We start from the raw sequence: 26,369 nt of genomic DNA on the forward strand, positions 1-26,369 counted from the left end.
GCCGCGGCTCGCCCGCGGACGGCGAGGGGCGCCCCTCCTTATCGGGGGTCTGGGAGCCGGCACATCTGAGTCCAGGGAGGGGGCTTGCTCGAGTTGGCCACCTGCGCCCTGCTGAGGCTGAAGGGGGGGCGGGGACGAGGAGGAGACAGGAGAGTGGAAGAAACTTGCTCATCCCGGGCCCAGGAGGGACTTAGCTGAGTGGAAACCGAGCTATAAATGGGAACCCCTGGGGGCTCGCCGGCTTCCGAGCCCTGGGGAGGCGGGGCCCGGGCTCGCTCCCGGGAGCCTGCGGGTCGGGGAGAGGACACCCAGGTGCTGGAGGACCGCTCGGGAGCCCTGAGAAAAGAGAGGTTCAGCTGCCCGTTTCCCAAAATACCTCCCTGCCGCCTTGTCATCGCTTGCAAGCCATAACATACCCTAAGATCCAGGAATCCACCCCCACCCCCAAAGTTTCTGCTTTCCCAGGACCCCGCAGTACCCACCCGTCCCCTCTCCCCACCCAGCGGCCCCGGGCCCATCCGAGTGGTTGCCGGGCGACGGCTGGGAGACGGCAGTGCCCTGGCTCCGGCAGGCCGGGAGGCTGGGAAGCGCACAGCTTGTCCTGACAGCTCCCGTGCAGCCCAGCTGGGGCGTTCCCACGCTGCGCAGCTGGCAGAGCAGGTGGGAGGGACCCTGAGCCTACAGACGGGGCTTGGGGGGCTGGGACCCCCGGCCTGACAGTCCCGGGCCTATCGTGACCAAGCGGCACCCAAGGCTCGGCCTGGTCCTTCTAAACGTCAGAGGGTTAGACGTGCAGGGAGGGGCTGGTTCAGACCTCTGCTGGCTTAGAAGCCCTGCAGCCTTCAGAATGGTGCAGCTGGGCCAAGTTCGGAATATCTGGTCTTTAAGTCTTAAAGCTACCGGATTTGACAGGCAATCTCATTCTCACTCACCCCCACTGGCTAGGGAGGATTGGAAAACCAACAGATTGGACATCTGTGCTGAGTCTTCCAGAAGTGTTGAGGGATTGCGGGCTGGCCGGCTGGAAAAGATTCCTGGGGGCCCCCACACCTAGACCTGAACTCCCGGCTTCTGTGCTGTGAAACAGGACAGGCTTGAGCCCAGGGCTCCTGGGTCCTGGGGAGGAAGTCGGGTGAAGAGGCTGTTTTTCCAGACACCTGACACAGCTTCCCTTTCCTGGCCCTCTGGGGCTCCCGGCATGGAAAAACGGAGAGCTTGGGGCCCCCGGAGCATTCAGAGAAGGAACACAGTAAGGCTGAGTTAATTAAAGGTTCCAGCTCTGCACTTTGACCCCCGGGGATACCATCTGGTGAAGGCCCCCTGACACAGCCTTCCCGGTTAGGTCTGTACGCTCGCAATCCGTTTCCCCAGAGGTGGTGATGGGGTCAGAGAAGGGAATGTGGGGGGGGGGAGTGCAGGGGGCGCATCCTTGTAGACAGCTGTGGGGGAGGGGCTCAGGCCAGATGCCCAGATTGCCTCTGGGAGCAACGGCAGCGGTGGGGTGGAGGCTTCTAGGGGGTATGGGGCTAAATCGAACAGTTGCAATTCCTGAAGGAGATGAGCAGACAGCAGGGGCCTGTCCCCCGGCGAATGCATCTGTGCACCCAGGCTGGGGCAGGCCAGCCAGCATATGCTTCTAAGGTCCAAGGATCAGAATCAGGCCTCGGAGCCAGGGGAACCGAGCGAGGAAGGCACAGGGGCAGGCCGACTGAGAGCGAGCATATAACGAGTTCCTGTTGCTGAGTGACAGCGGAGGAGGACAGCGACAGTGACAGAAATGAGAAGGGGAGGGGGAGGAGGAGGTGGGAGACGGAATCGAAGATGAGGGGAAGAATGAAAAGATAAATCATCCTGGCTAGAGACGCAGAGAGAGAGAGGAGAGATGGCGGAGTTCAGGAAAACAGGAGGCCTCTCACCCGGCCTCGGGCTTCGGGTGTTGTGGTTTCCAGAGGCCCGTGCCCTCTGTTTACCTGTGTCTGAGCTCACCAGGTTTGCACACACTGAGGCCTGTGGACACGGTCCTTCCTGACTGTCCCGGTGCTCTCTGCGCACGCAGCCAGACACTCCAGATGCGTTCACAGGTGGAAATCCACTCTCGCCCCCCGGAACGAGAACACTCTCACACCCACATGCACACAAGTGGCGTCCCTCTCTCCCACACTCCCCTGGTTTAAAACCACACCTTTGCACCTTCGCCTGCAGAGGTGCCTGATGCCACCGAGGGAGGGATGGGACTTGCCACTGTCTGGGCTACAAAGAGCATGGGTGACACCGTGTGTGTGTGTGTGTGTGTGTGTGTGTGTGTGTGTATGCATGTGTGTGTGTGTGTGTGTGTGAGCATGAATGTGTGTGCATGTGTGTGTGAGCATGAATGTGTGTGTGTGCGTGTGTGCGTGTGTGTGTGTCTGTGTGTGTGGTGCCCTCCCATCCACACAGGTCCTGCTCTGGGCTCCATCCGAGCTGGGAGATGGCCCCAGTCAGAAATGCTCTCCCAGGACCTCGGGGTCACCCGGGCTGGGGAGGCACCAGAGAATGTCCCTGGCATGTGCTGACAGGGGATTTCATTGCTCGGCTGGGCAGACTCGAGAAGGACTTGAGGGAAACAGCAGTGTGAGCACACACTGGGCCCAAGAACTGGGTCCATGCTTTGGCTGATGGCTTCCCAGGTTCATGAACCTGCTGGGCCCCGAGCAGCTGGTCCTCTTTGAGTGCCGAGTGGGTGAAAGGGGGTGGTAGATAAGACAGAGGAACAGAGAGAAGAAAGAGAGAAAAAGTGTGCGTTTTTGAGCACTTGGGATTGGAACTCAGAAAGAACCTTTAACAGGGGGTGGGGAAGACAGAAAAAAAAAAAAAAAGACTCCCAGACAGAACGACTGGGACAGTCAGAGACAATGCTAGCAGTCTAGGAAGAGAAGAAAGGAAGGATGGATAAGTCAGAAAAAGAGAGCTCAAAAGAAAAGCAGGAGACACACAGAGACGCAGGGAAGACAGCAGCAAACCAAGGGCTGGTGATGGACGCTAAGGCAGCCACCGCCCGCCGTCCTGGGATCACCCCAACTCCCGGAACTTCCTGCTTGATTCCCCTGCTGCTCCTGGGGACGCTGACGGCAGGTGAGTGGAACGCCGGCCCCGAAGTGCCACACGGCCCTCACATGCCACCTTTGTCTCCTACTGTCCATCTCCTTGTGTCCCCAGGCCTGGCCCCATCACCAGTCCCTACCTCCGCTCCCCGAGGCTTCTGGGATCTGTCTGAAAACCTGACGGCCGTGGAAGGGACAACAGTTAGGCTGAGGTGTGGGGTCAGGGCCCCCGGCAGTGTGGTGCAGTGGGCTAAGGACGGGCTGCTGCTGGGCCCCAACCCTAGGATCCCAGGTTTCCCAAGGTACAGCATGGAAGGAGATCCTGCCAAAGGTGAGCGAGCAGGGCCTGGGCCCCGGGCCACCAGCGGAGGCCGAGGTACTGACCTTGGGGGCGCCATCTCCAGGTGAATTCCACCTGCTCATCGAAGCCTGCGACCTCAGTGACGACGCGGAGTATGAATGTCAAGTCAGCCGCTCGGCCGTGGGGCCTGCCTTCGTGTCTCCCAAAGTAATCCTCTCCATCCTGGGTACGGCCGAGCGTCTCCCCTCCGGGACCAGTCTGCGCCCCAGCCCTCTTCCTCAGACCCGGGAGCCCGAGCTCCCGAGCCCCCAGCCCTTCGCTTCCAAGACCAGCAGTGGTTTACTGGCTCTGGCCTTTCTCGCCAGTTCCCCCCAGGGTGGTTCGGTTGACCCCGGAGGCAGGAAGCACGGTTACCTGGGTAGCTGGTCAGGAGTACGCGGTCACCTGTGTGTCTGGGGACGCCAAACCAGCACCTGACATCGCCTTCTTCCAGAGTGAGTGTGGGGGGACCGGTAGGGACGGCCCAGAACTGCTGGCCGAGTGTCTTCCCTGGGTACCACTCGGGGCAACGAGGCCAACGTGGGATGTGCTGGGTGAGAAAGGGCCTGTGGGGAGACAGCCGGGAGACTGCAGGGCGGCTGGTCTGGGGTAGGGAGAGGGCGTCAGCACGCAGGTGAGCTGCGGGTGCCAGCGGCAGTGCGGGAGGTCAAAGCCGCAGCTGCGGGAGAGAGGAGGAAGGAGAGGCCCACGCCGCCGCCCCCCCCGACAACCCTAGAACTTCACAGGACCCCGAAAGTGGGAGGACAGGACTGGAACCCCAGCTTCCTGTCCCCCAGAGCCAGTGAGGAGGGGGTGCCGTGCTCACCCAGGGCGTCCGGGGCGCGCTCCTGGGTCTGCCTCAGAGAAAATGCAGCTTTCTTCTGCCCCAAGGTGGACGAGCTGTATCCGACGTGTCCTCTACGGAGAACGAGGGGTCCGAGGAGAAGCTCTTCACCACAGAGGCCGAAGCCAGGTGCGCAAGCTGGGGGCCCTCCCTGTGCCCTGACCTCCAGGGGCCCCCGAAAGTGTTTCAGAACCTGATAACACAAGTGTGGGTTCTGAGTTGTAGGAATGCCTGGACCCAGCCCTTTCCCCCAACTCTCAGAACTCCCCGGCGGCACCCCCAGTTTGTAGGTATGAAGGGAAAAGATTTAGGCCAGATGAGGACCTTAGGCACCCCGGTTCTCACTGTTGAACCTTCAAATCTCTCCCCTGGGATTCCAAATCTTAGGATCATTCAGCATGGGGCTTGGGATACCACCTCTTCATCCTGGCCCCCCAAGTTTCAGATGACGACTCTGACTCCAGAAACCTCTGTTCCCCCATACCAGGGTGACCCCGCAGAGCTCGGATAACGGGCAGTTACTGGTCTGTGAGGGGTCCAGCCCGGCTTTGGACACTCCCATCAAGGCTTCATTCACCATGAATGTTCTGTGTAAGTGGGGGGGGGGGGTTGTGGGAGTGGAGGATTTGGGAGCACTGGGAGATTCAAGAATGGCAGAAAGTTCAGGCATCCGTCACCAGCCCTGGTGTTGTGTGCCTTTAACCCCACATCTGGGAGGCGGGGGCAGAACAGTAAGGCCAGCCGGGGCTGCTGAGGCCTGGGCTACGGAGCTCCGCACCGGAATCCAGTGTAGGGTGTGCATGGGCCCAGATCTCAAACCCAGCCCTGGAAACAAAAAGCAAACATTCCAGGGAAATTTGAGATTTGAGGAGGAGGAGGAGGAGGCTAATGTGTGTGCATTCATGCCTGAGTGCATGCGCACACACCAACTGGAGAAGTCAGAGGACATCTTTCAGGAGTTAGGTTTTTCCTTCTGTCACGTAGGACTTGAAGGCAGGTTGTTGGGCCTGTGGGCAAGTACCCTCACCTCCCGAGCCACCTCCCATCCCCACACAAGGAGATTTAAAGCAGGTCATGGGGCCCGGAAAGAACAGGAGGGATTCCCAGGTTCCCTGAGTGCGCTGTGTTCTCCAGTCCCCCCGGGCCCTCCTGTCATCGATTGGCCGGGCCTGGAGGAGGGGCACGTCCGGGCAGGGGAGAGCGTGGAGGTGCCCTGTACGGCCCGAGGCGGAAACCCACCCGCCACGCTGCAGTGGCTGAAGGTGAGGGTCGAGGCTGACGTGGGCAGCGGGGACCAGGAGCCAGCGTGGCGGTAACAAGGCTTGCTTTCGTGTCCAGGACGGCAAGCCAGTGTCCACAGCTTGGGGCACAGAGCACGCGCAGGCGGTGGCGCGCAGCGTGCTGGTGATGGCCGTGCGGCCTGAGGACCACGGAGCTCGGCTCAGCTGCCAGTCCTACAACAGCGTGTCAGGGACCCAGGAACGGAGCATCACGCTGCAGGTCACCTGTGCGTCCCGCTCCTTCCCTCTCCGTCCACACCCAGGCAGCCCTCCGAGCCTTCACGCCAGGCCTGATGGCACAGACCTCACCGTCGGCCCCCTACCCCCACCTGCCCGGGTTAAAGACCCCCAGCTGGACTCCCAGCTCTCCTGATTCGTCTGTCCTTCAGTCCCCCCCAGCGCCGTGACCATCCTGGGCTCTGTGTCACAGTCTGAGAACAAGAACGCGACCCTCTGCTGCCTCACCAAGTCCAGCCGCCCACGGGTCCTGCTGCGGTGGTGGCTGGGGGGACGGCAGCTGTTGCCCACGGATGAGACAGTCATGGATGTGAGGATGTGGGTGGGGATGGCTTGACGGCCCCGGAGGCCCTGGGCCCCGAGGAGCGCGGACCGAGGCCCCAGTTCCTGGGTGTGAAGGGGGGAAACGCGCGTGTCCCTGCTGGGGTCCGCCGGGCTCAGGCCATGGGGTCTGAAGCCCGCTCCCCCCCAGGGCCTGCATGGCGGCTACATCTCCATGTCCAATCTGACACTCTTGATGAGGAGGGAGGACAACGGCCTGTCCCTCACCTGCGAGGCCTTCAGCGAGGCCTTCAGCAAGGAGACCTTCAAGAGGTCGCTCACCCTGAATGTGAAATGTGAGTCCTCCTCGAGCCCAGAGAGGACTCACAGGCCTCGCCCTGAGGCCCCAGCCCAGACGAAAACGTCCCTCTTTCCCCGGCTCTCACCAGACCCTGCCCAGAAGCTGTGGATTGAGGGACCCCCAGAGGGCCAGGACCTCCGGGCTGGGACTCGGGTGAGGCTGGTGTGCCTGGCCATTGGAGGCAACCCAGACCCCTCTCTCACCTGGTTTAAGGTAACAGCCCCTTCCTTTCTCCCTCCTTTCCTTCCTCCTGTCTTTTTTTTTCTATTTATCTGCTCGTGTGTGCGTGTGCGCGTGCGTGTGTACACGAAAGTGAGCGACAGCAAGCACACACACTTTACTGAATGAGCCACCTTCTCAGCCCCTATTTTCTCTCCTAAAACAAAATATTACGCAATCCAGGCTGGCCTTGAATTTTTTTTTTTTCCAGACAGGGTCTCACTATGTAAACCAGGCTGGCCTCAAGCTCACAGAGATCTGGCTGCCTCTGCCTGGATTAAACCCTGACCAGCCCTTTGATCCTCTTGTCCCCTCCACACCCCTGAACGTGGAGAAACCTGTATTTCTTTGCAAACTTTTAGAGATTCTGAAAAGATACAAATGCCATGAGAAATAATGAAACCCTAGGAGAGTTCAGGAAAGTCTGGAAAAATAATTCCAGGATTAAAAAAAAGGAACTTTAGATCAAGATAGGAAATTCTAGAGATAAAGCATTCACATTAAAATTAATGTTAAGGGAAAAAAAAGAAGCTAAGGAGGGAAGGAAAAGAGACAGATGGAGAGAGACAAAAAGAGAGAGAGAGAGAGGCATAGCTGAGGGATAATATCGGAATTAGGGAAAAGGTCAGAGAAACGTAGGGAAAGTGGACAGGTTTTGAAACTTTTAGGTTTTATTTTTTTAATTTTAATGTGTATTTTATTCTGTCTGTAAACCACATTCATGCCTGGTGCCTTGAGGAGGTCAGAAGAGGGCACCAGATCCCCTAGAGTTACAGACGGTTGTGAGCCGCCATGTGGGGCTTGGGAAGCGAACCCGGGTCCTCTGGTGGAGCAGCCAGCCCTCTTGACCGCTGAGCCATCTCTCCAGCTGAAGAGCAGACATTTTAAGAAACACAGCTGGCGGGGAGAGGTGGCTCGCTTGTCATCCCACCCCTTGGGAGGTGAAGGCAGGGGGACCAGGCCTCCAAAGCCATCCCCGGCTACAGAAAGGACTCGCTTTGAGGTCAACTCTGGTTACATGAGATCCTGCGGAGGCCAAGAAGAGAGCAAGAATCCCATCGGGGTCTGGGAATTTCAAGGGAGTTTCCTGGCACACAGCGTTCTGTAAACATCCCAGCTCTGGGTTGTGGGTGTGTGGTGCGCGCAGCTGGCAGAGAGGGTTGGTGAGGTCAGCGTGTGTGTGCGTGTGTGTGTGTGTGTGTGTGTCCGTCCGCGCGAGCATACGGGGTCCCAACACTCCCAAGGCAGGCAGGAGAGGCTGGAGCCGGGGTCCCCCATCCCGGCCCCTGCCCCGCTCCTGCGGGCACCGCCGCTGAGCGCGCCCGTCTGTGCGCGCAGGACTCGCGCACGGTGAGCGAGCCCCGGCCGCCGCAGCAGCCCCGGCGAGTGCAGCTGGGCAGCGTGGAGAAGTCGGGCAGCACCTTCTCCCGCGAGCTGGTGCTCATCGCAGGCCCCTCGGACAACCGGGCCAAGTTCTCGTGCAGGGCGGGTCAGCTGAGCGCGTCCACGCAGCTGGTGGTGCAGTGTGAGCGCGCGGGCCCGCGGCTGGGGGCGGGGGCGGGGCGGAGAGGGAGGGGCCTGGACCCCGAACCCGGCCGCCCAGGCTCCCGACCCGTGACCCTCTGCCCCGCCCAGTCCCCCCCACCAACCTGACCATCCTGGCCAACTCGTCGGCGCTGCGCCCGGGCGACGCCTTGAACTTGACCTGCGTGAGCGTCAGCAGCAACCCCCCGGTCAACTTGTCTTGGGACAAGGAGGGAGAGAGGTGGGTGTCCAGGAGGCCCACCGCGTCCACGTGCCCTCCGCCTCCCAGGCTGCCCCCTCCGTGCCCTCAGCTCCCCGGCAAGGGTTCGGTTCCCAGCCCCGGCCCTCCCTTCCCAGGCTGGAGGACGTGGCCGCGGGCCCCCTGAGCGCGCCCTTCAAAGGCTCCGCCGCGGCCACGAGTGTTTTCCTTCGGGTGTCGTCCCGGGACCACGGCCAGCGGGTCACCTGCCGGGCCCACAGCACGGCGCTCCGCGAGACAGTGAGCTCCTTCTACCGCCTGCACGTGCTGTGTAAGCGCCCTCTCCCCCCTACCCCTGCAGACCCCCGGGCCTCGCCTTGACCTCTCTCCAGAGTTCATCACCTTCCCAGCTTTCACCCTGACCCCGCGGCAGCTCCAGCCCACCTTCAGCTTGGCTTCTCCGTTTTTAAATTTTGTTTGTTTGTGTGGTTTGTTTTTTTTCGAGACAGGGTTTCTCTGTGTAGGTAGCTCTGGCTGTCCTGGACTCGCTCTGTAGACCAGGCTGGCCTCGAACTCACAGAGCTCCGCCTAACTCTGCCTCCCCGAATGCTGGGGTTAAAGGTGTGCGCCACCTTGCTCCGCTTCGACTTTTAAATTTTAGAAGTTTTGAATGTCTTTCTACGTCCTGGCTGGCCTGGAACTCTCTCTGTGGAGTCGGAAGGCCAGGGACTTGCACCAATCCTCCTGCCTCAGGCTCTGCGTATCGCTAACTCGGTTTTTTTGGACAGTGCTTGACGGTGGACCTCGGGCCCGCCCAGAACTTCAGACAGACTGGCCTGTCTCTGTCTCCCGTGTGCCACGGCCCGCTTGGGTTTTTTCCTTTTTTAATTACCTTGGATTGTTGTGTGTGTGTGCTCCCTCAGGCCTGTGTGTGTGTGCTCCCTCAGGTGAGCGGGGGAGGTCGGCAGCTTAAGGGCCCCAGGTTTCAGCTTCCACGCAGAGCTCAGCTCTGACAGTCTCCCTGCCCCCCACCGGAGCCCAGCCTCGGCCCTAAGCCGAGCCCTTGAACTCGGGCCTTCCCCCTCTGGGAGCCCAGCCTCACCGACGCGCTTGACTTAAGACCCCCCGGAGTTCCTGGGGGAGCAGGTGCTGGCGGTGACGGCGGTGGAGCAGGGCCAGGCGCTGCTGCCCGTGTCGGTGTCGGCCAACCCCGCGCCGGAGGCCTTCAACTGGACCTTCCGAGGCTACCGCCTCAGCCCAGGTGGGGTGCGGGGGCCTGGGGGGCGCGGGGCGGTGGGCTGAGCCGGCCTTCGGGGGGATGCGGGGGGCTGGGGGGCGTGCGCATGCAGGGGGGTGCTGAGCCGGCCTTCGGGGGGATGCGGGGGGCCGGGGGGGGCGCGCGCATGCGGAGGAGATGCGGGGGCCGGGGGGCGTGTGCATGCAGGGGGGGCTGATCCGGCCTTCGGGGGGATGCGGGGGCCGCGGGGGCGTGTGCATGCAGGGCGGGCTGAGCCGGCCTTCGGGGCCCCTCACCCCGCCGTCCGCAGGGGGCGGGCCCCGGCATCGCATCCTGCCCGGGGGGGCCCTGCAGCTGTGGAACGTGACCCGGGCGGACGACGGCGTCTACCAGCTGCACTGCCAGAACTCCGAGGGCACCGCCGAGGCGCTGCTGAAGCTCCACGTGCACTGTGAGGCCCCCCCCCCGGAAGCCGGGGAGACCCGAGGACACGCCCGCTCGAGGGGTCGCCCACCTGGGGCCTCCTGGTGGAGAAGCCCCAGAACCACCCGCCCCACGGCTCTCCCTCCTGGGAAGCCCTTGCTTGGCCGGCCAGGGAGACCCCGAGTGGGATCTGCACAGAAAGGGACCCCTCGCCTCGGGAGCGCGCACGCGCGCGCGCACACACACACACACACACACACACACCAGGCGCCAATCACAGAGGCCCACACCAAGGGTGGAAATCGGCTGAGAATTCCCCCCATAAAGGGCAGGCCGTACCCCCTTCCCGCACCCCTCCCTCTGGAGCCTCCCCTCCCCCGCAGGCCCCGTCAGGGCCTGGGCGCCTTCTCCAAGCCCCCGTCTCCCACTAGATGCCCCCACCATCCGTGCGCTCCGGGACCCTACCGAGGTGAATGTGGGGGGTTCCGTGGACATCGTTTGCACCGTGGACGCCAACCCCATCCTCCCGGAGATGTTCAGCTGGGAGAGGCTGGTGAGCGCCAGGAGTGAGTGGATCACGTGTGCGCGTGCGGGCAAGGCCGCGCGACTCTAAGCTCAGGGCGCTTGCAGGAACCGATTTTATGGAATGGCAGGTGAATGGATGAGTGTGTGTGTGTGTGTGTGTGTGTGTGTGCGCGCGCGCAGAGTATCTGATGTGCGGCCCTGTGAAAAGGTCCTTTGACCCTCCTCACAGTGGTCGTGACCCGCAGGCTGAGAACCACTGGTGACGTAACCCACGCTAGCCTCTAGCGTGCTCTTGGTTTGCTGGTTTGTTTTGTTTTGTTGTTTTTCGAGACAGGCTTTCTCTGCGCAACCCTGGCTTTCCCCGGCTCACTTCGCAGAGCAGGCTGGCTTTGAACTCACCTGCCTCTGCCTCCCACAGGGCTGGGATTACAGGGGTGTGCCGCCCATGGCTGGCTCAGGCATGCTCCTGAGGGGTGCTGGGATGACAGGCCTGTGTTATCATCAGAGCACACGATATTCGAGGCGCAGTCTTGCCGTGTAGCCTAGGTTGGCCGGAACTGGCTCTGCAGCCCAGGCTGGCTCTGAACTCGGGCTCCTCTTGCCTCTTCCTCTCAAGTGTGTGTGTGTGAACAGTTATGCAGTCTGGTCAGCTTGCCTTTTAGTGCTTGAGTCTGGGTCCAGGGCTTTGGGCGTGCTAGGCAAGGGCGGGCTTTACCAGTGCGCTGCAGATGGATAGACAGATGTCTGCAGATGGCTAGACAGTGGGTTGTGGCTGGAGGCGCTAAGGGGGACAGTTTGAGGGAGGCTCTGAGGACAGACTGTGGACAAGCTCCTTGGTCTTGGGGTGCCAGGGGGAAGAGGAGGAGGATCTGAGCCTGGACGACGTGGAGATGGTAGCCAAGGGACCCACGGGCCGGCTGCGGATTCACCAGGCCAAGCTGGCGCAGGCCGGTGCTTACCAGTGCGTGGTGGACAACGGGGTGGCTCCCGCGGCCAGGGGGCTGGTCCGGCTTGTTGTCAGATGTGGGTAACTTCAGGGTGCACCTGTGGCCCACCCGTCTCGCCTGCTTCCTTCCTCCCCACCCTGACCTTCACTCTGTCCTAGTTGCTCCCCAGATGGATCACCCCACGCCCCTCACGAAGGTGGCTGCCGCTGGGGACAGCACCAGCTCAGCCACGCTCCACTGCCGTGCCCGGGGGGTCCCCAATATCGACTTCGTTTGGACCAAAAATGGGGTCCCCCTGGACCTCCAGGACCCCAGGTGAAGCTTCATGGGGCCGGGCGTCACCCCAGCTCTGTTCACGCAGCCCCGGTTCTCCGTTCTGAGCTCCGCCGCGCCCCCTCTCCAGGTACACGGAGCACAGGTACCACCAGGGCGTGGTCCACAGCAGCCTCTTGACCATCACGAACGTGTCCGCAGCCCAGGACTACGCCCTCTTCACATGCACGGCCAGCAATGCCCTCGGTTCGGACCACACCAACATCCAGCTCGTCAGCATCAGTACGACGGGAGCTCTGGGAGGATGGGGGGGTTGGCGAGAACCGGGAAGTGTTTCTGGTGTCTGAGAGGTGTTCGAGAATGGGAAGGGAGTTTTGTTTTGGCTGGACAAGGTCTTGTTCTATAACCCAGGTTGACCTCAAACTTGCTGTGTAGCCCAGGCTAACCTCAGACTTTCTGTGTAGCCAAACCTGCCTCACAATGGTGATTCTTCTGCCTTCATCTCCTAAGGGCTGGGTGACGGTGGAGTCTTGCCAGTTTGGTTATTGGGGGGTTGCAGGATGTCAGATCCAGGGCTTTGTGTTCGTTGGGTAAATTCCCATCACTGAGCTTAGCTTGGGGATACAGCCCTGTCCCTTCTAACGACTGTGTGGAGATGTGAGATTCGGGGATACAGCCCTGTCCCTTCTAACGACTGTGAGGAGATGTGAGATTTGTACCTCAGAGGCTGCACTTCAGCCTCACACTGGTTGACAAGACCGAGTCTCATGTCGCTCCTGCCAGGAGTGAGGTCGTTTCCATCAGAAGCACGTGGCTGGAGAGTGTGGTTGGGAAGGTTATTCAGGATGTAATTGCCAAAGACGTAGGTTAAGTAAAAAGGTGAGGTGGCACACACGCGTGCGTGTGCGTGCGCGCGCGCGCGTGTGTGTGTGTGTGTGTGTGTGTGTGTGTGTTGCAGATTCATTTACTCACAAAACTCATCTGTGGCTTCTAAATCAGCACTTTGTTACATTTGTTCTTAGGGCTGGCCTGGAGCTCACTATGTAGCCAAGGCTATACTCACATTCACAGAGACCCGCTGTCTCTGCTTTGCCTGTGCTTGGCTTAATGTGTGCCACCACGGCCCACACTCACGGTCATGTGGTCATGAAAACCGTGTACCGGGAAGATGGAATGTGAGTTGATTAGTGGGCGTGGCTGATTGATGGGATCCCAATGGCCTTCTGCATGAACAAGCACCCATGGGAGCAAGACATCCACACATAAAGTAAAAAGTAAATGTTTAAAAGAGAGAACGTTATGATACGCCTTAAGGAAGAATTATCTTTGTTGAGGAAACTTTGCTGAAGGGCAGGTCTGAGCAAAGGCCGTCTCGCTCGCTCTGTACCTGATTCTGACCTTGAACTCCTGGTCCTCCTGCCTCCTCCGGAGGCACTGGGATTGCAGGCGTGTGCCGCCATGCTGGTAAACGACGTGGCTTGTTTAAAAACCAATACAAACAATAAAAATGTATGGGAAGAACCAGTCTAGGGGTGCATACCTGTAACCTCAGCAGCTAAGGCCAGAGGCCCGAGACACTCCAGGCTCACCTGAGGCCTACCTGGAGACCCTTGTCTGTAGGTAGACAGACAGGCAGGTAAACGTTTTAAGAATCAGTTGGGCCACAGCGAGAGAGTTCAGAGCTTAACGCTGTTCGTTGTCAAGGCCGGGGACCCCAGCTCCCTCCCCGGAACCGTCATGCTGAATAGAAAGAACCCCCTCAACTTGTACTCCAACCAACCGCCCCAAAACACATGCACACCCAAAAATAAGTAAGTGAAATAGAATAACAACAACAAAATTGTTTGTAGCTGGGTGTCATGGCGTGCATCTTTGATCCCATCACCAGGGAGACAGAGGCAGGCGGAGCTCAGTGAGTTCCCGGCCAGCCAGGCTACAGAGAGAGCGAGAGACCCTGCCTCAAACGAACAAAAAAATGTTAGAAGAAAATTGAGCATTGCCCTCAACCTGTGGATCACCGAAAGCAGCACTTGGGCTTTTCAGATTCGGTGTTCAAAGCGAACTTAAAAAAAGTTTTTTTTTTCATTGTTTCATTTATTTGTTCATTTTCATGTCGTGTGTATGAGTGAATGTGTGCTGGGCATACGTGCATGTGTGCCAGGCACCCGCAGAGTCACAGGTGGTCGTGGGCTGCATGTAGGTACTAGGAATTGAACCCCGGTCCTCTGGAAGAGCAGCAGGTGCTCTTAGCCACCGAGGTAAGCTTACTGCGCATGGCAACTAGGGATAAAAAGGACGGACCCCGTCGTTCCCTGGAGACCCCGGAGGGAAACTGCTAAACTCCTTTTGTATGCCCTGACGACTCCCTCCCTCCTCTCCCCAGGCCGGCCTGACCCCCCACTGGGGCTGAAGGTCGTGAGCGTGACCCCTCACTCGGTGGGGCTGGAGTGGAAGCCGGGCTTCGACGGGGGGCTGCCTCAGAGGTTCCAGATCAGGTGGGGCCTCCGCCGAGGCAGGCCGGGTGGGGGCCAGGCGGGGCAGACCACGTGGAGGGACGCTTGGCCCCACGGACTGGTCTCCCCACGCAGGTACGAGGCCCTGGAGACGCCGGGGTTCTTCTACGTGGACGTCCTCCCAGCCCAGGCCACCGCCTTCACTCTGGCCGGGCTTCAGCCGTCTACGCGCTACAGGATCTGGCTGCTGGCCAGCAATGCCCTGGGGGACAGCGGCTTGACTGCGAAGGGGATCCACGTTTCCGTCACTACCCGAGGTGGGAAGAGGCAGGGTTTGGTTGTTGCTGTCGTTTCTGGGGTTGGTTGTTTTCTTCTTGATGTTTTGGGGGGGTCTGTTTGTCTGCTTGCTTTGGACAGCTTTTGGGATGGTATAGCAAAGTAGATGCTGTCATTTCTGCCACTTACAGATGAATGAAGTCAGGCCCAGAGAAGTTAAGCAACTTAACCAAAGTCGCCCAGCCAGGAGGAGCTGGAGACAAGCCTTGAACTCAGGCAGATACACGCTAGGGACTAGCTCTTACTCACAGATCTGTGATGACCAGGAAATGAGAAAATAGGGGTATTTCTGTTTTGGCTTTTGAGAAAGTGGCTGACTGTGGACCTCTGGCCAGCTCAGAGCTCACTGTGTAGACCAGGCTGGCCCAGAACTCAGAGACCCACCCTCAGTTGCCTCCTGGCTGGTGGGATTAAAGGTGTGTACCCCCACAGGCAGCCATAATTCTGAGTGAAAATAAAAACTTGAAAAAGAAATGAGACTCTAGCTGCGTCAGTGTGTAGGAGGCAGTTAAGAACATAAATAGTTTATATTAGATTGAATGATAAAAACAGAAAGGGAGAACAGTGAGATGGCTCCGTGGGTGAAGGGGCTTGCGGCCAAATCTGACGGCGGAAGTTCAGTCCCCAGGACCCATATCATGGAAGGAGAGACCTGACTCCAGGAACTTGTGTCCTCTCGCCTCCGCGGCTCCCACCCACACAGAATCAATGAGTGGGTGAGTGTGACAAGGCCACAGCTGCACCTTGCAGGGCATTCCATTTCCGTCCTGCAAAACTGCCAGGAGAATAATCGGCCAAACTCTAATCACAGGCTTTCTGGCTATGTAGTCAGTTCCAGGCTCCCCAGGGTACATAGGGAGACACTGTCTCAAAAACAAAAAGCCAAACAAACAAAAGCACCTCCCAAAAAACCCGATTAAGAGGAGAAAGAGGAAGAGGGGGCTGGAGAGATAGTTAAGAAGTTGAGAGCACTGGCTGCTCCTTCATAGAACTAGGGTTCGGTTCCCAGCACCCACATGGTGCTCACAACAGTCCGTAACTCTGGTTGCAAGGGATCCAGGGCCTGGGGAGCACAAGACTTGTGTGTGGTGTATAGACATACATGGAAACAAAACAGAGAGAGAGGGAGAGAGCACAACTTCATAGTGCCAGAAATGAAGAGGTACCATGACCTCTGGCTTCACAGACACAAAGAGGACTCTAAGGGAATATTAAAGATGATCTAGGACACCACACACTAACTATGAAGATGCAGACAAATTATTTGAAGATGATCCATGACATTAGGGATATAGCTCATATGGCTCAGGGGTAGAGCCCCTGCCTAGAATCTCCCAGTGAGGGGCTGGGGTGTGGCTCAGTGGTAGAGCCCCTGCCTAGAATCTCCCAGTGAGGGGCTGGGGTGTGGCTCAGTGGTAGAGCCCCTGCCTAGAATCCCCCAGTGAGGGTCAGGGGTGTGGCTCAGGGGTAGAGCCCCTGCCTAGGATTCCCCAGTGAGGGGCTGGGAGCATGGCTGCACAGTGGAGCTCTTGTCTCAAAGCAAGAGGCCCATGGCCCCAGCACCACAAGAAACTGACCAGTGAGCACACTGAGATCCAACTGGCCCAGGAGTTAGCCAATTGTGGCTTGATTTATAGAAGCCTGAAGTTTACCTACCGAGTTTTGTAGCCTTAAGCAAAATATTTCCGTTTTCAATAAGGGGGTGGTTTGTTTTGTTGTTGTTGTTGTTCTGTTCTGCCTTTTTGTTTTTGATTATTGAGGCAGGATCTCAGTCTGCAACCCAGGTGGCCTGGAAATGCACTTGTGAGTGCTGGGATTTCTGGTGTGCTCCACCATCCCAGCTAGAATAGGCCTGGGTTTCTGAAAGAGGGCTCCTCTCAGATCGTTGTGAGGATTAAGGAAGGAGGCGTGTCTGGTGTTCTCTTCCGACAGTGCAAAATTATGGCCTAAATGTAAAGGAAATGTCCCGTGCTGTTTCCGCTTCCATAGCCTAGGGGCGCCTCCTGTTCTGCCTTCCTCTGGTGGCAGATTCCTTCTGCATGAAATCTCAGGGTCCTTTCCCATCCTTGCAGCCTCCATTCCGTCCTCCCCACCCCCTGCTGTCGCCCAAGGTAGGCTCCACCTCCCTTGCTCTAATTTTCTAATTTGTATCTCTGGTATGGAACTCCAACAGAGAAAAATATCTTTAAACTGTTCTTTTAAATTTATTTTTTTCTTTTTAAAGACATTTCTGCTTTTTATTTTTAAAATATTATTTTTCTTTTCTTTTTATGTTTGTTTTTGTTTTTCAAGGTTTTTCTGTGTAATCTTGGCTGTCCTGGAACTCACTCTGTAGACAAAGCCAGCCTCTTCCTCCCTGAGTGCTGGGATTGAAAATGTGTACAACCATGCCCAGCTCACTGTCCCATTTCTTAATTAAAATAGAATAACATCATTTGCTCCTCTCTTCCAACCAAATAGTCTCTTTCCTTTATTCATTATTGCTTCTTACATAATCTCTATATAAATACATCTGAATTCTTTTAAGTGTTTTTATATTTATGTGTTTATTGTGCATCCATCACATACACAGCAAACGTGCCTCAGCGTGACCATGGAGGTCAAAGGACAGCTTGCAGGAGCCAGTTCTGTCCCTCCACCACCAACCCCAAGGATTGAACTCAGGTCATCAGGCTTAGGGAAAGGGCCTTCACCCCCTGGGCCATCTCCCCCACTCCGGCATCTTTTTCATTAACTCAACAAATTGGTAGTTTGCGTTAAAGGAACATAAACACTATAAAACACTAATTAATAATCCACTGTTATTTTTGGCACAGAACTGCTGTAATACATTGTCGTCTTTAAAATGTCGCTAAGCGAGCTGGGGCCTGGACTCCGGGGTTAAGAGCGCTTGTCGCTCTCGCGGAAGGTGTAGGTTTGGTTCCAGCACCCACACAGTGACCCACAGCCATCGGGGAGTCACCAGCACGCATCCTGGGAGTCATCCCGGCACGCACGGCGCACACATGCACGTGGGCACGACACGGATACACGGAAAAAACAAATCTTAAAAAAGATAAAGAGATAAAACGTCCCCAAGAAGCCACGTGCGGTCCCCATGATCTTTAAACCAGCTAAGGCGCTTGAGTCCTTAGGGCTTATCCGGTTCCTGGGATTAACGTTAATCTCCTTCTCCCGCAGGCCTGGACCAGGCTCCTGAAGACACAGACCACCAGCTGCCCACAGAGCGGCCTCCTGGCAAGTGCTCCTTCCCCGGGCCCTCCCCGAGGTCACAGCCAACCCTGCCTGTGCCCTTCCACTCTTCCTCTTTCCTAAACTGCTCTCTCTCTCTCTCTCTCTCTCATTGTTGCAGCTCTGGGGCTCAAACCCAGGGCTCTGCTTGTGGGTGCCACGTAAGCACTCTGCCCCTGAGGGTCACTCCCAGCCCCACTTCTTTTCGCTGTGTTTTTTCAGACAGGGTCTTGCTATGAATTTGTAGTAATCTTACCTCACAGCCTGCCGAGTGCTGGATTCCCACGTGTGAGCCGCCATGCCTGGGGTAGTCGCTTTGTTCAATGCTGTGTGTTCACATGCACCTCTCTGTGTGTGTGTGTGTGTGTGTGTGCGAGAGAGAGCATGTCCACGCATGTACATGTGTGTGTGTGAGTGTGTGTGTACTCTTGCAGAGGCCCAAGGATGACATTACATGTCCTCTGTCACTCTCTGCTTGGTCCCCTGAGACATGGTCTGTCAGTGAATCTAGAGATCTCTGCTTTTTTTTTTTTAAGGTTTAATAATGATTATTCACTTGTTTGAATATGTGTGTGTGAATGGCAGGTGTGGGGGTCCCCACAAAGGGCAGAAAAGGCCCTTGGATCCGCTGGAACTGGGGTCACAGGCAGCTGTGAGGCTTGCGATGTGGGTGCTAGGAACCAAACTCGGGTCCGCTGGGCTCTCCCTCCAGTCTCTTTCCGCTTGATTTTTGGCGAGGCTGAGCTGCTAGCAGACCCCAGAGAGCCTCCTGCCTCCGTCCTCACACACACACACACACCATAGCCAGTTTTTCACGTGGCTGCTGAAGCTCCAGATCAGGCCTTCCTGCTTGCACAGGAATATGGCTCTTACTCCTGAGCCATATTCCCAGCCCGACTTAACTCTTAAAAGAATTGCTAGCTAGGGCATGCCCATCCTGCCTGCACTCCGGAGGCTGAGGCAGGAGGATCACAAGTTTGCCACAGGCATTATTTCCCGTGATTCTGTGCGTCGGCGGGGACAGTTCTAGGCTGCTTTCCGCCATCTCTATGGTCCGCTGACCACTGGACCGGGTCTGGTCTCAGATGGCTTCCTCCGCACCTGTGAGTCGGTCACCTGGCTCACGGTGGGACAATGGAGGTGCCTATCCGGGTAGGGTGCTGGCACGGAGGCAGCCACGGGGTCCAGGGACAGCAGGAAAGCGGAGCTCCCCTCCCCCACTGTAAACAGACAGCGTGCCCCAGCATGGAGCCGTGGGGAGGGTGATTCTCAGTCATAGCCCGGCCTCGGGGAGACGGAAGGCTTCCCGCCTGCCCTTGGGTGGGAAGGAGGAGCAAACATGAGGACCCGGGTTCAGATCTCCAGGGACCTCATAAGAGCCTGGGGCCTGGGAGAGGGACAGGGAGACCTCAAACGCTAGCTGGCTGGCCTGTCCAGTGGAAGCAGTGGCCCAGGCCACTGGCATGCAGGTGTGCAGGCAGTCAGAGCGCTCACATACGTAAAGTCAGTAAGTAAATCTCTTAAGAAAAGTACATCTTTAGGGTGAGAGAGACTGCTCAGCAGTTAGGAGCTGGAGAGATGGCTCTGTGCTTGAGAGCCCTGGGGGCCTGGATCCGATTCCCAGCACCCTTACGGTGCATTTACACAAGGCAGAGGGCAATAGAGGAAGACAGGCCTGGGTGCACCTCTGGGCTTGGAGGAGAGCTGTGCTGGGCCAGCGCGCAGCTTTCCTCATCCCTGAACCCGATGGAAGCAGGAAGGAGGTGTCGGTGTCCCGTGGCGGGAGGACGGGAAACCCAGGGGAGGGTGGCCCTGCTCAGGCCAGCTTTCTCTTTCCCCAGCCCGGGGTGGGGGATGGCGCCGCCCACCCTGCAGGCGGGCCTTCCCCTCAGCCCACCCATCCTGCCGGGCTCCCGGGTGGTTCGGGCGCAGGCCGGTTGGCACTGGCGGCCAGCAGGGTTCCCCGCCCCCGGGCCTTGGGGTTCACCCGGGCACCCCCCGCCCCTCGGGCCTTGGGGTTCACCCGGGCACCTCCGCCCCCTGCCCGCCCCCGGGCCTTGGGGTTCACCCGGGCACCCCCCGCCCCTCGGGCCTTGGGGTTCACCCGGGCACCCCCGCCCCCTGCCCGCCCCCGGGCCTTGGGGTTCACCCGGGCACCCCCGCCCCCAGGACCCCCGCGGGCGCCCCTGCTGCCCGTGCTTTTCGCCGTCGGCGCCCTGCTGCTGCTCTGCGCGGCCTCCTGCGCCGGGGCGCTCCTCCGGCGGAGAAGACTGAGGCGGCTCGCCGAGGGTGAGGGCGTCTTCCCGAGAGCGGGGACCCCAGGCCGCCGCGGGGACAGCCTGCCGGGCCCGGGGAGGTCGCCTGACGGCCCTTCTGTCCCTCCCAGAGGCCTCGGAGAAGGAGGAGGAGGAGGCGGGGTAAGCGAGCCGCAGGGGCTCGGGCGGGGCGGGCGGCCGCGCCCGGCGCTCACCGCCCCCATCCCCGAAGGTCGCAGGACCCGCGGGCCTGGAACGACTACGAGGAGAGTCGGCGCAGCGGGGAGCGGGACACGAGCTCCACGGTGAGCCCGGCCAGCCCCGGCCGCGGGCAGTCGCCGAGGCCCCCGGGACCCCCCCAGGCATGGCGAATGAGCGTGTCTATCTGTGGGTGTGTCTGTGGGTGTCCGCGACAGGTGAGCACAGCAGACGGGGAGCCGCGGTACCGCTCCAGGAGGGACTTCAGCCCCCGGCTGTCGCCAACGCCGGAAGAGCTGTCCTATGGCCGCGGTGAGTCTCGCCCAGCCAGGACTCCCACCTCCGGCAGCCCCGACGTCTGGGCCTCAGATAGCCTTTGCGCCCAAGCTGCGCCAGGCACTTTTTTTATTCCTGTCACCGAAATACCCCAGAGGACAGCTTGAGGGCCCGGATTCCCATCGCCTCCCTTCAGGGGGTTCTGCCCCTGCCTGCCTGGCCCCGTGTGTGACAGAGAGGGGCTGCTCCCTGCATGGTGGACAGGAGGGGGAGAGGGAGCCAGGCAGGAACGGGACCAGAGGCAAGACGCCCCTCCCAGGACATACCCTGTGACCTATGCTATCCGCTAAGCACCCCCTCTACCCCCCACCCCCCCCTACCGAGCGCTCCAGAACCTCCCAGAGTATTCCCCACTAGCAGTGGATGGAAACCCACCCTAGACCCCTTTGGGGAGAGGCTGGCCCATCCCACCCCCAATGTCCACCAACGCCAGGCTTCCTAGATGGCGCAGAGGAGGACGCGGCCTTCCCCGGACACCTGTATGATGAGGTGGAGAGAGCCTACGGCCCGCCTGGGGTCTGGGGACCCGTCTACGATGAGGTGCAAACGGTGAGGAGGGTCTTAGCGCCGGGTTTGGAACCTCCTGCTGTGTGCCTCGGTCAGGATAAGCCCCGGTGACGGACACCCAGTCTCGGTGCAGCGGCAGGAAGGACCACCGAGGCACAGAGGCCAGCGAGGAGGAGGGAGGAGGGGAGTTCAAAGCCAGCCTGGACTGCACAGTGAGACTCTGTCTCCGGCGGGCCAACAAAGGGAGCCGTGCGGGTGGAGTCCTTCTAAACTAGAACCCGGGTCTTCCCCTGGTACCCCTGTGTCCTGTGCCAGCCCGCCCACTGCCAGGGCCAGCAGGCACAAGTCAGGAGGGAATGGGTTTCCTCGGCTAATTAGCCCCACCACCACACCGGTTAGGCCGACAGGGAGAAGGAGGTTCCAAAAGCTGGCGTGTTTCTTGTCACACGTGTGTCATGATAAGCACGCTTGCCGACCTCCCTGTGAATGCCAGGACGATTCTGTGGGACTTCCCTTCTTCCGCTTTAGTGTGTGCCTTCACCGGCGGAGCCATCTTGCTGGTCCCAGAGAGAATGTTTTTGGCCCACTCTGCCGAAAAGTTACGTGCTAAAATTGCCGCGGGGCACAACCGGGCCGAAGAAGGTTTCTCCCTAAACATCTCCCCGCAGACCCAGACCTCCACCCTGTCAGAAAGAGCGAGTCTCTTCCCAGTGGTCCCCAGCGCACAGTGCAGGGATACGCTGGCCCCACCTTCAGCCGCAATCATGGCGTAGAACCGACCACGGAGACGGGGTAGAATATACCATTCGGTTTGGGGGTTTCTGAGACTGGACTCAGAGTTGCTATGTCGGTGAGGATGTCTGAACCCCTGATAGTCCCGTCTCCACCTCCCAGTGGTGGTTGGTGTCCATCCACGGGGTCAGAGATTACAGGCCGGCACTATCCAATAGACAGGAGCGGGGCAGAGAACTCAGAACGAAGCGAGGACGGTGGCCGGGCAGGTGACTGACAGGCAGGCCCTTTGACCTCTCACCCGCCCACTTCATCATGCCAAGGGAGATAACACACGTGCGCAACGTTCAAACTGAGTACGGTGGCCCCCGCTTGTCTTCCACGCATGCAGGAGGAGAGTTCAAGGGCAGCCTGGGCTACACGGCCAGGCTCCGTCTCAAAAGTGAAAAATAGAAAATCCGACCCGCCCTGGGCCTGACCAGCCTCTCTGGTGACCATGTTAGCCGGAAACGCCAGGCCCTGATTCCACCGTCCCACCCCGTGACCAGCCGCCGGAGCGCTGTCCGTGGTGCTGGACCGCGAGCTCCCTGGAAAACGCTGGCCGAATCTGCGAGGTGTCTCTGCGCAGGGTCCCGAGAGCGAGCACTTTGGGCATTTCGGGACATATGGCCTTCCCCTAAACTATTCCTCGCTGGCAGTGGGCAGAAGCAGTCACAGCGCATGAGCTCGCGAGGCTACGTCCCAGAGAGACTTCATATTTGGTGTTGCAAGTCGAAGTCTAGGCGATTTTTAATGCAGCACGAATACTATCCCTCTCCGGTTTTTCCCTAACATTTTAAAATCACCAACCCTTCTGTGGCTCTCGGTAACGCTGAAGCAGATGAGCGACTGTATTTGCTTCATGGGCCCATGCCGGGCCACGGTTTGCGGAAGGAAACATCCATTTTCTCCCGGTCCAACCACAGAGCAACCTCCGAAAGGGGCCACTGTGGACGATCTTGGCCCTCTCATCCATTTGAAATTAATTAATTGTGTGCTTCCGTGCCCGGGCCACAGAGTCTGTGCTGGGGTGAGGCTTCAGGGGACAGACAGCCCGGAAAGATTAGTTCTCTCCTCCCGCCGCGTGAGTCCTGGGGTTGGAGGCAGGTTGGCAGGCTTGGTGGCAAGGGTCATGACTTCCCGAACCATCCCACAGTCACCCCTAAGTCTCAGTATGCAGCCCAGGCTGCTGGACCGGCAATCCCCCTGCCTCAGCTTCAGAGTGCTGGGATCACAGTTGTGTATCGCCACACCAGACCGTCTCCATTTTGATAGGGAAATGTGTTGGGAGCCATGGACAGACAGAGTTGAGGCTGGCACCTTACAGATGCCACAGCTGACGCCATGAGGTGGCTTTATTGTTTGTTTGTAGAGACAGGTCTTTCTCACTAATGGTAATCCTCCTGCCTCAGATTTAAAAATACTGAGATTACAGGTTTAGGCCACCACATCTGGCCCTCTGCTATTATTATTATACTATGTTGTTGTTATTATGGTTTTTTGAGATAGGGTTTCTCTGTGTAGCCTTGGCTGTCCTTGGCTCACTCTGTAGACCAGGCTGGCCCTGAACTCACAGAGATCCGCCTGCCTCCGCCTCCCTGAGCGCTAGGATTACAGGCGTGTGCCACTGCGCCCAGCTTATTACTTTATTATTGTTGTTATTAGGTATAGTTATTTTGCCTGTGTGTTATCTATCTATATATTTATCTTTTGTCTCACTATGTTGAGGCCAGGTAAGCTTTTAACTCAAATTCCAAAATCCTCCTGCCTCGGACTGCCGGGTGCTAAGATTATCATCATAGGCCACCACACCCAGCTTCAACTCTTAATTACAGAGCAGTCCTCACTGGCGTAGAAGAGGGAGTAATTATAGGGTGCCGTCATCACGAACTCCTGTCTGCTCATTCCCCAACCTCAGCCCTCACCCCTCCTCGACTTCTCTCAAACTGCACTTTCAGACAACAGACAGAGTTTTGTGGGTTTTTTGTTTGTTTTTTTTTTTTTTTTTTTTTTTGAGGTGAGGTTTGTTCTTGTTAGGCAGCCCTGGCTAGCCTAGAAGTCGCTGTGTACCCCGGGCTTTCCTCAAACTCAAGGCAAGAGCCCCAGAGCACTTGAATTACTGTGAGCCACAGGGACTGTTTGTGTGTGATGGCTCTTTGGTTCTGTTTTGCTTTCAACAACCCGGGGAATTACACGTAAGGCCTTGTGCATGGCAGGCCGGTGTGCTGACTCACCAGGCCCGAGGCTTTTTTGCTCTTTGGGACGCTCCTAAGTGGTGTGTGTGCGTGTGCGTGTGCGTGTGCATGTGTGTGAATGTGCTTGCGTGTGCATCCGAGCTGGAGCGACGCCCCTCGGGACACCTCTGTGGCTCTGACTCCACTCCCTGCCTGTAGGAGCCCTATGACCTTCGCTGGCCAGAGGTCGAGTACGAAGCTCCGTGGGCACTGTATGACGAGGTGGCAGCGGACCTGGGCGCGGCGGAACAGCGCTCTCTGCCCTTTGAGCTGAGGGGGCATCTGGTGTGAGACTCGCCGGGACACGCCCTTCCTACGGTCGTGGTGCATGTTGCTCCACTGACCCTCGCCTCCCCTTCCTGCTGAGCCGCTTCAGCGAGCAGCGAGTGACACCAGCACACGGGCTTTTTCGGGAGAAGACGTGAGGGGATGTGTGCGAGTGACAAGAAGACTCTGCGACGAGCGAGACTCCTTTTATAGGAATGAAACTTCTACAGAAAAAAAAAATTAAAAAAAAAAAAAAGCCGTTTGGAAAAGACACCTGAACAATGAAAATCCATTTTAGGGCTCGCTGTGCTTTCCAAAAGTGAAATTTTTAGAAGTAGGGAGACCTATTAAAATCCTGCCCGTGCTCAGTGGGAGCGTGCGTGCATGCTTTGGCAGGTGTGAGGTTCTGGGCTGCAGGTTGCACACACACACACACACACATATGTATGGAGCTGGCATGGCGTCCCACCCCTGTCATTTCAGCTGTGCAGCAGGCTGAGCCAGAAGAGGCACAAGTTCAAAGCCAGCCTGGGCCACTAAAAACACAGGGGCCGGAGAGACGGCTCAGGGGTTAAGAGCTCTGACTGCAGCTACTGCTCTTGCAGAGGACCTGAGTTCGGTTCCCAGCACCTCCATCAGGTGACTCCCAGTCACCTGTACCTTCAGCTCTAGGGAATCTGATGTTTTCTTCTGACCTCCACGAGCGCCTGCACTCACGTGTACACACCCACCACATACATACACACACACACACACACACACACACACACACAGAAATAAATCCAACCTGCATGGCAGCCCACACCTTTAATCTTAGCACTTGAGAAGCAGAGGCAGAGGTTATAAGGTTGAGGCTAACTATTTAGTGAGTTCCAAGCTACATAGAGAAACCCTGACTCAAAACAAAAATTATTTTAAAACCTTCAAAATTAAAAGAGGGGAGACTGTGGAGGTAACTCAATGGCGGGGCACCTGCGTAGAACCCCTCAGTGAGGGGCTGGGGTGTAGCTCAGTGATAGAGCCCCTACCTAGAATCCCCCAGTGAGGGGCTGGGGTGTGGCTCAGTGGTGGAGCCCCTGCCTAGAATCCCCCAGTGAGGGGCTGGGGTGTGGCTCAGTGATAGAGCCCCTACCTAGAATCCCCCAGTGAGGGGCTGGGGTGTGGCTCAGTGGTGGAGCCCCTGCCTAGAATCCCCCAGTGAGGGGCTGGGGTGTGGCTCAAGGGTACAGCTCTTACGAATAAGGCCCTGAATACAATCTCCAACATAGTAAAACAAAAACCTCAGTTCATTTTGAGTTCAGTTAAGTCTGAAATACATACTAATAAGCAAAACTAGAGCCCGCTGTCATGTCTTGGCTGTTTTTGTTTTATTCTCCACAGTCTGTGAAATGTGTAAACCGACGCTCGAACAGGAGCAGGTTCTGGCGTAAGAATGTAGATGTGACGGAATGAACACCTGTGAGTTCATTGGTGGGCAGAGCTTAGGGGGCACATACTGAGGGGACAGGGCAGCTTCAGTTTCCTTTCAAAACAAAAAGGTGCACATTCGTAGAGACGGAAAAGGAGGAGATCAAACTCACGTGGGCAGTGGAGGAACCGTGAGTAATGCAGGAGAAAAAGTGTTGATGCATTGACGAGCAGAGCGTGCTGTGCGTCGGCCTCGGGGGCCGTGGCATTCTAGATTCCCACTTTGGAATAAAAACTTTACTGCGATGTGTGTGCATGTGTGTGTGTCCCGTGCTTGACAGGGCATGCCACCATTCACATGTGTGGTGACAGGTGATTTTTTGTGAGACAGGGTCTCACTGTGTAGATCTTGCCGACCTTGGACTCACGACCCTGCTTCTGCCTCCCCAATGCTGGAGTTACAGGCGTGTGCTGCTAGGCCTGGCATGCTTTCCTTTATTAAAAATGTACATCGATTGGTTAATTTGTTTGCTTGTTTTGTGTAAGTTGTGGTGAGAGGAGAACTCCTTTTTAAAAAGATTTGTTTTTAGTTTTAAATTGTGTGTGGTGTCTGTGTGTCTACCG

General features: G+C 57.9%; 1 protein-coding gene across 2 annotated transcripts; it reads left to right on the plus strand.

Annotated features, from left to right (window-relative positions):
* Positions 1-919: 919 nt before the first annotated feature.
* On the plus strand, positions 920-26,342 carry Nphs1 (NPHS1 adhesion molecule, nephrin). Of its 2 annotated transcripts, none has more exons than XM_060366654.1 (29): positions 920-1,259; positions 3,196-3,411; positions 3,485-3,607; positions 3,747-3,875; positions 4,312-4,393; positions 4,752-4,855; positions 5,399-5,526; positions 5,603-5,771; positions 5,934-6,091; positions 6,254-6,398; positions 6,492-6,616; positions 7,961-8,147; positions 8,258-8,387; positions 8,504-8,676; positions 9,466-9,606; positions 9,893-10,033; positions 10,437-10,558; positions 11,382-11,553; positions 11,636-11,792; positions 11,881-12,032; positions 14,134-14,245; positions 14,339-14,520; positions 17,720-17,776; positions 19,940-20,059; positions 20,157-20,187; positions 20,258-20,330; positions 20,442-20,535; positions 20,993-21,108; positions 24,231-26,342. In XM_060366654.1, the coding sequence occupies exons 1-29, from the start codon at positions 1,199-1,201 to the stop codon at positions 24,360-24,362; spliced, it is 3,732 nt and encodes a 1,243-aa protein (XP_060222637.1). In that variant the 5' UTR covers positions 920-1,198; the 3' UTR covers positions 24,363-26,342. The 2 variants fall into 2 exon arrangements, with proteins under 2 accessions (XP_060222637.1, XP_021496846.2); XM_021641171.2 differs by lacking the exon at positions 920-1,259 and adding an exon at positions 2,541-3,111.
* Positions 26,343-26,369: the final 27 nt, after the last annotated feature.

Source organism: Meriones unguiculatus, chromosome 14 (assembly GCF_030254825.1).
Source record: "Meriones unguiculatus strain TT.TT164.6M chromosome 14, Bangor_MerUng_6.1, whole genome shotgun sequence".
NCBI lineage: Eukaryota > Metazoa > Chordata > Mammalia > Rodentia > Muridae > Meriones > Meriones unguiculatus.